This window comes from Etheostoma cragini, chromosome 4 (assembly GCF_013103735.1).
Source record: "Etheostoma cragini isolate CJK2018 chromosome 4, CSU_Ecrag_1.0, whole genome shotgun sequence".
Taxonomy (NCBI): Eukaryota; Metazoa; Chordata; class Actinopteri; order Perciformes; family Percidae; genus Etheostoma; species Etheostoma cragini.
Genome location: NC_048410.1, coordinates 14,941,261 through 14,954,737, shown reverse-complemented (window position 1 = coordinate 14,954,737; position 13,477 = coordinate 14,941,261). Strand labels below are relative to the sequence as shown.

The window sequence follows — 13,477 nt, the reverse complement described above, 5'->3', positions numbered from 1 at the left end:
CTCCCTTACTCCCTCCCTCCCTGTCTCACCCCCTCTCGCTCTCTCTCTCCTTGTTTGTCTATCTCTGATTTAGTCCCTTACCAGGTCAAAATGCACATAACTTCCTGCTCTGAAGTCCTTCTTACAGTGTAACCACCATGACTTACTGTAGACAGGTCCAAGTCTAACTTTTTCCTTTTCTTTTGAACACAAGACTTAATTTTAAAGAGTTAACCCTACATTGTTGGTTTGTTGGCAACAATTTGTTACATGGATTTGTTTAGCTATGTGGATTTGGCAAAAATCCATTTTTTTTTCTTTTGCAGTTCTCAGTAGACTGTGCCTTGATAATCAAGTTTACCACCTATGCTCATACAAATCCACATACCTTTGAACTGCAGTTAGTTGGAGGAGGACAAACCCATGCATCACAATGGCACTCACCTCCACAGCAGCTCAACTGGTTTGACTACATAATTTTGAACTGTTGTAAATACAAAACCCTTGTTGGCTTATTACTTTTAGGAAATGTGTTCAAACCAGAGTAAAAACAACAACCACCTATGGTGTACTTTGGGAATACATTTGGGAGTTACTTTGTTACAGCAAAGAAAGATTAAAAAATCTACAGGACAACATTTAACTGATCACTGTAGTTAGTAGTTTCAAAGAATAATATATGACTTATGATAGTGTTTGATCCTGAGTTATGGTATTATATATGCTGGTTTTAATTATATGAAATACCCTTTTAAAGGTGCACTATGAGTTTTGATGTCTGGGAATGATATTTGGATATGCTGGTGGAGACTTTGACAGATGACGAGTCTGAGGATTTTAGGTTAATTGCAGCATTTATTCACAAAGTGAACACACTTTCATGAAAAAGAGAGCCGCCTTTTGTATACACACGCAAATGTCTATACAAGAGTGACAGCTGAACAGTAGAATAACCGCTTTTTCTGTGGGACAGTTACCTTCAAACTACTCCTTATACGCAAGACACCTCTAATAGATTCACACATTACAATCTATTCTAAACTGTGGGGTAAGGCTACTTCAAATGAATCCTTCTGTGGAAGATAATTGAAATAGTTTGCAATACATTTGAAAACCTGCATGCATAATCCACCTATCAAGTTCCTGGATGGATTCAGCACAATTTCATTTTTGTCACAAATTGTAAGCATCTCTCCTTGATCCGCTAGCTGCCTGCCCCCTGAATACACTGTGAAAAAGCCTGGTCTCGGGAGACAACACAGGGGTCGTAAACCTCAAACAAACACAAGAGACACAGGATAGGCACCAAAACACAAGAAAACCCTCCAGCTAATCACCAACAAGATGGTTGGGGGAGGGGATGGGGGTTAGTAACAGTCATCGCATTTTTCCTCTGCATGGTACCTACTCGACTCGCCTTCACTGTACTCGCCTTTTTTTGGTTTTCCATTACAAAAAGAAAGTCCTTGATACCTGCTAACAGGTACCTTTTCAGAACCTCAGTCGAGGTTCCAAACAAGCTGAGGAAATACCAAAAGATGCAGGAAAACCTGCGGACTACTGATTGGTCGGAGAGAACGTCACTAATGACTGGGACATCGTGGCTTGCTGCCTCCAGCTTCTTTTGAAAAAAAATGTGTCTTGTGGCTGTGGCAACACACCTTTGATGTTCTTTGTGTGTGTCGCGTTAGGTCACTGCAGTATCCTGTGGATATGACAACCAGCCACCAGGCGGCACTAATCTTCAGTGGAAAAAGGAGGACGGGGCACAGCGACGGACTCAAGTCGAGCTAAGTCGAGGCGAGCCGAGTGGGTATCATTAATGTAAAACCACCATTAGTCAGTTAGTCCTGACCGTTATGGAAACAAAGGAGGAGGGGCAAGCTTGCTCTGTTTTTTGGGGAATTTAGTCGTCAACAGAAGTGACCATGCAGGAACTCATAGTTCATCTTTACTCGAATAATGTATGGATGTTAAAGAAGTATAATGCATTCCTATTATTGACATTTCAAAAATAGGTGGTATATAAGTTGAGGAAAAAAGCAACTATGCATTTGTTCTTTTAATTTTAAAGAATTCTTACATTTGATTGTGATTAAATTAAGTTCACACAAGACAACGGAAAAACTGGGATATCATTTATTAGTTTATGTCAGTTACAGGTGAAACTGTTTTTTCCAAGATGAATCAGTATCTGCCCTGTTTTTGTTGCAAACGAAATCTTTGCAAGTGATTTAACATAATTCCCAGTTAAAGTTGAGTAACGATGAAATCATCCAGGCGTCTCTGCAGGACAGACTCTGCAGACATGAGCCAGCAGTCCAGTGTCAGGGAAGACACAAAACTGTAGTCAACAGCATTGGCCCTAATAAAAGAAAGACATACATAGTCAAAATATCTTACATCTCATAATCATTATATAACAATTAACACCCTCAAACAGCTTTATTTTATATACCACAAATATTACAAACCCAAATGTACCTGACAACGTCAATCTCCCTGTCTTTGATCTGAAGTTTTGTTGAGGGAGTTTGTTGCACCTCCTCATAAACTGCTGGCTTTAGAGCTGGACACAAAGAGGACAAACAATAAAGCAATGACAATGAAAGTTGCCACTACAAGAGAGTCAGCAACATTTTTTGCGCCTTTGATGAATTATTTCTCCATCCACAGTTGGGTGCAATCATTGATTCAATATATTTTTGATGATATGAATCCTACAACCAACCAAATTTTTACCCACCCAAAATTCCTGTAACGTTGTTGTCCAGTGGCCGCTGTCTCAAAACCGGCCAAAGGAATTCTACGCCATCCTTCTCATGAATATAGATGACCATGCGTGTGTCTCCAACTGCAACGTCTATTTCCTTGTCCCACCTAATCACTGTCAAACTAGAGAAATATGCGCTTTTTAATTGACCCTGCACAGCTGCACAGGTCATTTCACTTGTCTTGGCTGATTACACACTCGCTCAGGCTGAAGAGTTGTGTGGGTGTAACATGGGTGGCAAGAACCTTTAATGTGTGTCAGTTGTAAGCAACAGTTTTCATTTGTTTATAATAGTGAATTAATAAGAAATTCAACGTAATGGACATCATCAGTGAAGTGGGGTGTTTGGGGATGCTCTGAACTTTTTGCACCAGCACCACTAAAGCTCACTAATTAACATGTTGTATCTCATTTTTTTGATTCGTACAAAAATCTAGGTGTAAACACAACAAGGGGGGTGATGTGCCAGACTATTTCTTGGTAACCTTCCAGCTGTGATGAAATCCTGTCCAGTGTGGCGTGTCGTTGTCTGTCCCTCTCGCACAGTGATAACATTGGTGACAACCTCAACATCGAGGTCCGTCTTAAGGTGGATGACAATCCTTCTGAAGCCTCCATTTGTTACTGTATCAAGCTCACCATTCACAGACAACTCTAATACAAAAGAGAACAAATGCTACTCAACACCACACTTATACAGTACGGGTACACAGCTCCTTCCCTTAAGTGGAATTAAAATTACAACAACACAAAAACTATTCCAAGTACAAGTCCTTAACTCAAAATACCACTTAAGGCAAAGTACAGAAGTATTATCAGCAAATTATACATTAAGTATCACAAGTAAAAGTACTGCAATGTAGCCAAGTGGTAATCATAATACACATATGTTTAACATAGTGACCATATCTGTCAAATAAGTGTAGTGGAGTGAAATGTAGAATATTTTATAATTACAGTATAACCGCAGCCCTGGTTGATCTGTTGATCGGGTGGGTCAGGTCATAAAACTGATCTGAACTGAACTTTTGATTAATTGCTGATGTGACATAATCAATGAAGGAAATTATTTTTTACAAATTGCATTCTCAAAAATGTCAAACTTGCAGGAGAGCAGAGCACTGCGCAGTGACACTGCTGCGCACATGGAAACTACTGTAAGAAGCTTCTCTATTCATTAAAGAAAGTTGATAAAGTGCTCATGTTATGCTTTTTGGCTTTCTCCCTTTCCTTTAAAGTGTTATATCTTTTTTGTGCATGTCATAAGTTTACAAAGTGAAAAAGCCCAAAGCCCACCCCAAAGGTACTTACCATCTCCAACAGAAAACACTGTTCACTAACTGCTCCAAACACCTCTAGTGTAGTCCAGCCTTTACTTCCATGCTGAACGTGCGCCAGTTTGTAACACACGTTATGATGCTCGCCTAGTTGCTATCATCTCATACTCTGCTTCTGTCTGGGTAGTAGTCCTTATCTAGCTACTGCACGTGTGACTCCCAACAAAGATGTAACGGAAATGTGCTGCCTCACTTGGTAGCTAAAACTGAGTGCTTAACACACAGAGTGAAAAGAGGAGCTGCAGTACAGCAAAACATGTTTTTTTCTTTAATTAAACCACATAAACCCATTCTGGTAAAACCTCTTAATACAATTATGAACCTGAAAATGAGCATTATATGAGCACTTTAAATAAAACACAATACACAAATACAATGCATTATTTGAAAAGCAACATAGCCTACAGGGACTTGTAGGGAGAAGTGAAATGTCTATTTGGGTGTAGGTCTTCAAAGGAAATAATAAATTCAGGTTGATGAATTCAGGTTTATGATTTAAGAGATAGATGCAGATTTGGAAGCTGTCAGAGCTGATCTCGGCATCAATACTACACTTAGGCTTTCTTGTGTGCACAAATTAACCAAAAGTGTTGAAATGTTTAAATAAATTGAAGCTACTAAGTACACATTGTGAACGGAAAATTGTAAATTATGTTCTCATCATTTTTTTCTCAAAAGTGTCACCAGGTGGACTCTGTGAAGTAGAAGTATATAGTAGAAAAAAAATAAAAATTGGTAAAGTAAAAAAAAGTAAAAACTGTACTTCCAATGTCTAGGAATATCTATCCAATCTAGTGTTGAGATTATATATTGCATGAATAGGGAGCGTCTACCCCAGTTCATGTGAATGCAAATGTAAAATGTCAAGTCAAAAGGAATACCTGGAAATGATGGGGGTGGTAAATATTTATGAAAAAGGACAAGTTTGTGAACTGGCAACATTGATTTTGATAATAAATAACTACACACGTTAACCACTGGACCTTAAACTAAATAAAAAAAACAGTGGTTTATTGACTGGGTTGTTGAAAGAATTTAAGTAAAACTGTGATTGCACAAAGATCATTACTGACCTCTGTTGGGATGGTGAAGTAGTTTAAGGCGAACGTCTCCAGTGACATCAAAGCAGAGAGGAAGAGACAGATTCTCAGTTTTTAGCAGAAACCTGTGGGAAAGAGGAACTAGAGAGAAACACAGCGTTACACAGCAGAAGGAGAAACTCAAAATGATTGTTGCTCTCAACACCAATTTAATTAACTAAAGAGGAATTATAGTGTTTGATAATAGTTATCCAAAATCTGGCTTTCATATCAGTAAACATGTATCATTTGAGAATTACATTCAAAAAGTAAAAGCACACCCGTACATAAAGAATGATAGACGAGTACCATTCTGTTCTCAGATTCCAAAGAATAGTTAAGCCAAATTATGTTAGTTTTATGGTCACATACCAGAACCTTTTAGTAAAAGTACACCATTTATTCATATTCATATCTAGCATGACACAGCAGAAGGAAACACTGAAAATGATTGTTGCTCTCAACACCATTATAACTAAAGATGAATGAACTCTATAAGATGAACTGTAGAGTTTTTGATAACAATTATCCAAAATCTTGACTATCATGTGGGGGTCAGTAAACATGTATCATTTGAGAATTACATTTACAATAAAAGGTAAAATCACACCTGTTCCTGTGGGGCACATAAAGAATGAAAGAAGGGAATCATTATGTTGTCAGACTCACAAGATTTCAAAGAATAGTTTAGGGTAACCCAAATTATATCATTATACTATTTATGGTCAGAGACAAGAATCTCTCAGTAAAAGTACACCCTTCTTTAACCCTACATCAAATTATTTCAGGCTTATTACATACATATTTGCATTTGTGTTACAGTAAACACATGTGAGGCCTTTGTTAACAGTCTTTGATTTGAGAATTTGGCAAACGGATGAAACGAGGGCAACTAATATTTTTTCCTCACAATAAATTACTAAATTTTTTCTATGATTGCAAACACATTTAGATACATTTTTATAGACACTATACCATGAAACATGCAATGTGTTAGTAAATAATTTCGCCACATATATTTCTGCCTCAAACAATAGCAAGTGTCCTAGCTGTTGGAAATATTTTGCAAAAAATAATTTGTTGGCAAGTATTAAATTTGAAGGATGGATCAAAACTGCAAAATTAAGTTTACCTGATGAAACTATTATGGAAGCATCTTGATCCCTGTTTGTCGGTGAGTGGCGTTCTGGAAAATGAACAGCGAAATTTAAGAATTAAACATCTATTAGTATGTACATTTCTGCAAAAATACACTTTGCTACTCAACCACAGCTATATTTAGAAAGGCACAGAAGAATTAGTTTCTTAAAACTATGAATGTTACGCATTTTTAAGTCACCGCAATCTTTGCTAGTATTAAAAAAGTATTCAACAAAGAAATTAAAATGTTATTGTGAGAAAAGTAAAAATATTTACAAGACCTACATTTTGTAATTGCAATTAAACTACGTCACATAGTTGAAGACTATTATGAAATTACTAATTATGAAATATTGTATTGCATATTATATGTATTTATAGGTACCAAACTAAAGAATTAAGGGTAGAATTAAGGATTGTGAAGGAATGTGTCTTTGAAGTGTCACAGTTACATTACATTAGGGTTAATGTTAATAAACTAGTACTGATAAACTCAATTGCTTATGGGAATGTCCAGAGGAGCCCTTTTCCAGCGGTACCCCTCACAAAACATGCTGAGCGACACGTTATTGTCATACAACTTGCAGATCTGTAAATCCACTGGAATTTGTGACACCACAGGTCGCCTGAAATGTCACCTCCGGGTGTGTCTGCAGGAGGGAACCTTTATCTAAGCAGTTAACCTTATATAAGCAATGTCTGGTGAAACACATTTAGCCAAGAAGAACAAAATATATACATAGGAGTTGATCATTACACTGTCACACCTTTGTCATGAATGCAGATGTGGCATAAACCTTGCCTTATTCAGATTTCAACAAATGTTGGATGTCACTCAAGAAATGTGAACAAAACTCTACATTGAGTAAAATGTGTACACAAGTGTATTCATATCAGAACAGTGGACATGTGTGCCCATACCTCCGTTGAGAAAACCTACAACGTCTGGAGATAGAAACCCCTCTGTTAAAAGGAAAAAAGATGATAATTGTGATACAGTTGTTAAATAACGTTTAAAAAATCATGATTTCATTTTTTATTTTTTTACAAAATGAAAACAACACATTGTACGGCAAAGAAGGCAAATATGTACAGAACACATGATATGATATGTATGCTGTAAGGCTGTACACATTATATGAAATAATGTAAATTGTATTAGTTATTAATGAATATTCATGAATCCCTCATGTCAGAATGCTGCAAATGTGTAACTATGTATCTATGTCTTACCTGAAAAATGAAGTTCTGTTAAAAATAAAGAGATGATAACAGAAAAGTTGTTAATTTACTTTAAAATGGTCATGTTTGTAGATTTGTTTGCTGTAAGTCTAGTTGTATCAGGTTGTATTAAAATGGAATCACGTTTCAAATTGTGGAGAGTTAGACAGTTAAATCAAATAATATTGCTTTTAGAAAGAAACAAGTTATTCAGGAGATATACCACCCTGAGAGAGTTAAAGCTGGCATCATTAAGCATCATTTTTGTATCTGAATAAACTTTGACTTAGTCATATTTCTAAAAAATTTTGGATGTCGCTAAAGAAATGTACACAAATCTCTAAATACAGTAAAATATATACACAAGTGTATTCATATCAGAACAATAGATATGTGTACCGATGCATCCAGAGAGACCACTACCCACGTCTTGAGAAAGAAGCCTCGTTGTTAAAAGGAAGAATTATGACATATACTGTATCTATGTCTTACCTGGCATAGGTGGTGCTGTGAAACAGAAAGAGAGGATAACAGAAAAGGTGTTAATTTACTTTGAAATGGTCATGCTTGTAGATTTGTTTGCTGTAGGTCATGTTGTATCAGGTTGTATTCAAGTGAAATCACATTTAAAATATTGCAGAGATAGTTAAAATAATAATATTACTTTTAGAAAGAAACGAGTAATTTAGGAGATATACAGTACCACCCTGAGAGAATTAAAGCTGGCACCATGTAGCACCATTTTGGTATCTGAATAAACTTTGCCTTAGTCATATTTCTACCAATGTTGGATGCCACTCAAGAAATGGTCACAAATCTCTATATACAGTAAAATATATACACAAGTGTATTCATATCAGAACGGTGGACATGTGTACCCATACCTCCAGAGAGACGACTACCCACGCCTTGAGAAAGACGCCTTGCTTTTAAAAGGAAAAATTATGATATATATCTACAGTATGTCTTACCCGGCATTGCTTGTGCTGTGAAAAAGAAAGAGATAATAACAGAAAAGGTGTTAATTTACTTTAAAATGGTCATGTTTGTAGATTTGTTTGCTGTAAGTCTAGTTGTATTAGGATGTATTCAAATGAAATCACGTTTCAAATATGGGAGAGTTAGACAGTTAAAATAAGTAATATTACTTTAAGAAAATAAACATTGCCTTTATTCAGATACTAATGTTGGATGTCACTCAAAAAATGTACAAAAATCTCTAAATTTAGTAAGACATATACACAAGTGTATTCATATCAGAACAGTGGACATGTGTACCGATGCATCCGGAGAGACCACTACCCACGCCTTGAGAAAGACGCCTCGTTGTTAAAAGAAATATGATGATATATACTGTATCTATGTCTTACCTGGCATAGGTTGTGCTGTGAAAAAGAAAGAGATGAGAACAGAAAATGTGTTAATTTACTTTGATAATGGACATGTTCGTAGATTTTTTTGCTGTAAGTATAGTTGTATCAGGTTGTATTCAAACGGAATCAGGTTTCAAATATGGGAGAGTTAGACAGTTCAATTAAGTAATATTACTTTTAGAAAGAAACAAGTAATTTAGGAGATATACCACCCTGAGAGAATTAAAGCTGGCACCATTAAGCACCACTTTTGTTTCTGAACAAACTTTGCCTTAGTCATATTTCTACAAATGTTGGATGTCGCTAAAGAAATGTACACAAATCTCTAAATACCATAAAAGATATGCACAAGTGTATTCATATCAGAACAATGGACATGTGTACTCATACCTCCGGAGAGACCACTATCCACGCCTTGAGAAAGACGCCTTGTTGTGAAAAGGAAAAATGATGATATATACTGTATCTATGTCTTACCTGGCATAGGTTGTGCTGTGAAAAAGAAAGAGATGATAACAGAAAAGGTGTTAATTTACTTTGAAATGGTCATGGTTGTAAATCAGTTTGCTGTAAATTATTCTGTACCAGGTTTTTTCAAGTGGAATAATATCACGTTGTTTCAAATATGGGGGAGTTGGACGGTTAAAACTAATATTACTTTCAGAAAGAAATAAGTAATGGGAGGGGGCAGTTTAGCGCCATGTTGGTATCGGAATAAACCTTTCCTTAGTCATGTTTCTATAAATTTTGGATGTCACTCAAGAAATGTGAACAAATCTCTACATCGAATAAAATGTGTACACAAGTGTATTCATATCAGAACAGTGGACATGTGTGCCCATACCTTCGGCAAAACCACCATTAAAGTCTAGAGATAGAAACCCCTCTGTTAAAAGGAAAAAATATGATAATTGTGATACAGTTGTTAAATAACTTTAAAATAGTCATGATTTCTTTTTCTATTTTTTTACAAAATGAAAACATCACATTGTACGGCAAAGAAGGCAAATATGTACAGAACACATGATATGATATGTATGCTGTAAGGCTATACACATTATATGAAATAATGTAAATTATATTAGTTATTAATGAATATTCATGAATCCGTCATGTCAGAATGCTGCAAATGTGTACCTATGTATCTATGTCTTACCTGAAAAATGAAGTTCTGTTAAAAATAAAGAGATGATAACAGAAAAGTTGTTAATTTACTTTAAAATTGTCATGTTTGTAGATTTGTTTGCTGTAAGTCTAGTTGTATCAGGTTGTATTAAAATGGAATCACGTTTCAAATTGTGGAGCGTTAGAAAGTTAAATCAAATAATATTGCTTTTAGAAAGAAACAAGTTATTCAGGAGATATACCACCCTGAGAGAGTTAAAGCTGGCATCATTAAGCATCATTTTTGTATCTGAAAAAACTTTGACTTAGTCATATTTCTAAAAATGTTGGATGTCGCTAAAGAAATGTACACAAATCTCTAAATACAGTAAAATATATACACAAGTGTATTAATATCAGAACAATAGATATGTGTACCCATGCATCTGGAGAGACCACTACCCACGTTTTGAGAAAGAAGCCTCGTTGTTAAAAGGAAGAATTATGACATATACTGTATCTATGTCTTACCTGGCATAGGTGGTGCTGTGAAACAGAAAGAGAGGATAACAGAAAAGGTGTTAATTTACTTTGAAATGGTCATGCTTGTAGATTTGTTTGGTGTAAGTCATGTTGTATCAGGTTGTATTCAAATGAAATCACATTTCAAATATGGCAGAGATAGTTAAAATAATAATATTACTTTCAGAAAGAAACGAGTAAAATAGGAGATATACCACCTTGAGAGAATTAAAGCTGGCACCATGTAGCACCATTTTTGTATCTGAATAAACCTTGCCTTAGTCATATTTCTACCATTGTTGGATGCCACTCAAGAAATGGTCACAAATCTCTATATACAGTAAAATATATACACGAGTGTATTCATATCAGAACAGTGGACATGTGTACCCATACCTCCAGAGAGACCACTACCCACGCCTTGAGAAAGACGCCTTGCTTTTAAAAGGAAAGATTATGATATATATCTACAGTATGTCTTACCCGGCATTGCTCGTGCTGTGAAAAAGAAAGAGATAATAACAGAAAAGGTGTTAATTTACTTTAAAATGGTCATGTTTGTAGATTTGTTTGCTGTAGGTCTAGTTGTATCAGGATTTATTTAAATGAAATCCCGTTTCAAATATGGGAGAGTTAGACAGTTAAAATAAGTAATATTACTTTTAGAAAATAAACTTTGCCTTCATTCAGATACAAATGTTGGATGTCACTCAAAAAATGTACACAAATCTCTAAATATAGTCAAATATATACACAAGTGTATTCATATCAGAACAGTGGACATGTGTACCCATGCATCCGGAAAGACCACTATCCACGCCTTGAGAAAGTTGCCTCCTTGTTAAAAGAAAAATGATGATATATACTGTATCTATGTCTTACCTGGCACATCTTGTGCTGTGAAAAAAAAGAGATGATAACAGAAAAGGTGGTAATTTACTTTGAAAATGGTCATGCTTGTAGATTTGTTTGCTGTAAGTCTAGTTGTATTAGGTTATATTCAAACGGAATCACTTTTCAAATATAGGAGAGTTAGACAGTTAAAATAAGTAATATTACTTTTAGAAAGAAACAAGTAATTTAGGAGATATACCACCCTGAGAGAATTAAAGCTGGCACCATGTAGCAGCATTTTGGTATCTGAATAAACTTTGCCTTAGTCATATTTCTACAAATTTTGGATGTCACTCAAAAAATTTACACAAATCTCTAAATACAATAAAATTTATACACAAGTGTATTCATATCAGAACAGTGGACATGTGTACCCATACCTCCGGAGAGACCACTACCCACGGCTTGAGAAAGACGCCTTATTGTTAAAAGGAAAAATGATGATATATACTGTATCTATGTCTTACCTGGCATAGGTTGTGCTGTGAAAAAGAAAGAGAGGATAACAGAAAAGGTGTTAATTTACTTTGAAATGGTCAGGCTTGTAGATTTGTTTAGAACGGAATCACGTTTCAAATATGGGAGAGTTAGACAGTTAAAATAAGTAATATTACTTTTAGAAAGAAAAAAGTAATTCAGGAGATATACCACCCACCAGACTTCCCCTGCATCTTCGGAATACCCCCAAACCGGCCTAAAGTGCCCTGTGCCCTTGGTACTCAAGTGGATCCCCTGATCTCCAAAGAAAGCTCTGAAGATCTGAACCCTAAGTGGTTGCTTCCAGCCTGAAGCTATTCCAGTCTGTTCTATTCCTGTGTGTGGACACTGCTAAAGAAACAACAGACAACTGCCATCACCTTTACAGTCACAACTTGGTTGTGAACAGGAATATCAATGTCAATTAAAAGATTGCTGCCCCACTATATTGAATTAATCGCAACTGAGTCTAACTGAAACTGAATCAAAGCCAAAGAAATCAAGCTAATCCAAGCTAATCCATGCAAGGGTTTAGGCCCCAACACCCGCCTCCCTCTCCCCTACAGCGCAGTTTACACTCTGAACATCCATCCAAGTAGGTACATCTTTACTTTTTCTGTGATAAGGTTGATGCTCTTGCTTAAGAGTGATTAGGGGTTCTTAAATCAGTAATATTTTACCTCCCAATCTTGCAGCAGCTGAAGTGCATTGATTCTTTTTAAGTGTGAATTCCAAAATGTTGTCTCCTTTTGTTGTCTCCTTTGTGACTACAAAGCTATCACTCTTGCTTTCATTTCATTCATTCATTTACAGACCGGTGTTCATGTAGCGGTAGGTGTAAGTGTGTGTATTTATAACAATTAATAAATCACTTGATGAAGTGTTTTGTGTGTGTGGAGCATTACGATTAATGGTCACAAACTCAGGAGCAACCGAGACTTAAGTAATGGGTAAGCTATTGATTTTCTCTTTTTTTTGGTTGATTTGACAAAAAATTAAATTATTTAATATTAAACTTTCATTTCCATTAGCACAAAGTTTAAAAAATAATGTCCCTATATCTTACCTAGCATAGGCAAATCACGTGGTACTGTTAAAAAAAAGATAAAATTAAGTTAAGATAAAGTTGTTAATTTACTTTGAAAAAGTCATGATTTTTTTGTTTGGTTTTCACATAATGTAAACAACACATTGTTATGTGAAGAACGAGGAAATTTATTCATGAGAGAGAATGAATGCTAAATGACATTGTGTTATCATGAGTCAATAGTGTATCTTTCATGTCAAAACAGTTCAGATATGTCTACCTATGTACCTACTGAATGCCTTACCTGATAACAACCTTTGTGCTGCTATAAAGAAAAAGTAATAACATTATGTTATTTATGTACTAAAAAAGTACTCAAAATTGCATGTCATTTGGTTTCATTTCCATCAGTGTTTTGCTAATTTTGCAGACACTTCAGTATTAGCAATTCAAGTTTAAATTAACTGAATAAATTATTTATTTTTACATGCATACAAATTTATGTATAGTTCTTTACCCAAACTTAAAATTTGATTTATTTATTTATTGTA

The 13,477-nt window shown here is 35.4% G+C and overlaps 1 protein-coding gene across 1 annotated transcript in view; it reads right to left on the bottom strand.

Moving 5' to 3' along the window:
• Positions 1-2,090: 2,090 nt before the first annotated feature.
• Positions 2,091-13,477, bottom strand: part of LOC117943420 (inter-alpha-trypsin inhibitor heavy chain H3-like) — a 21,763-nt gene continuing 10,376 nt past the window's right edge. The window contains exons 12-17 of the mRNA XM_034869533.1: positions 11,803-11,878; positions 5,163-5,270; positions 3,238-3,406; positions 2,726-2,874; positions 2,464-2,548; positions 2,091-2,344 (exon numbers count right to left, since the gene is read on the bottom strand). Of these exons, the coding sequence (XP_034725424.1) occupies positions 2,230-2,344; positions 2,464-2,548; positions 2,726-2,874; positions 3,238-3,406; positions 5,163-5,270; positions 11,803-11,878 (702 nt within the window). The 3' untranslated portion in view covers positions 2,091-2,229. The remainder of the gene's footprint in view (positions 2,345-2,463; positions 2,549-2,725; positions 2,875-3,237; positions 3,407-5,162; positions 5,271-11,802; positions 11,879-13,477) is intronic.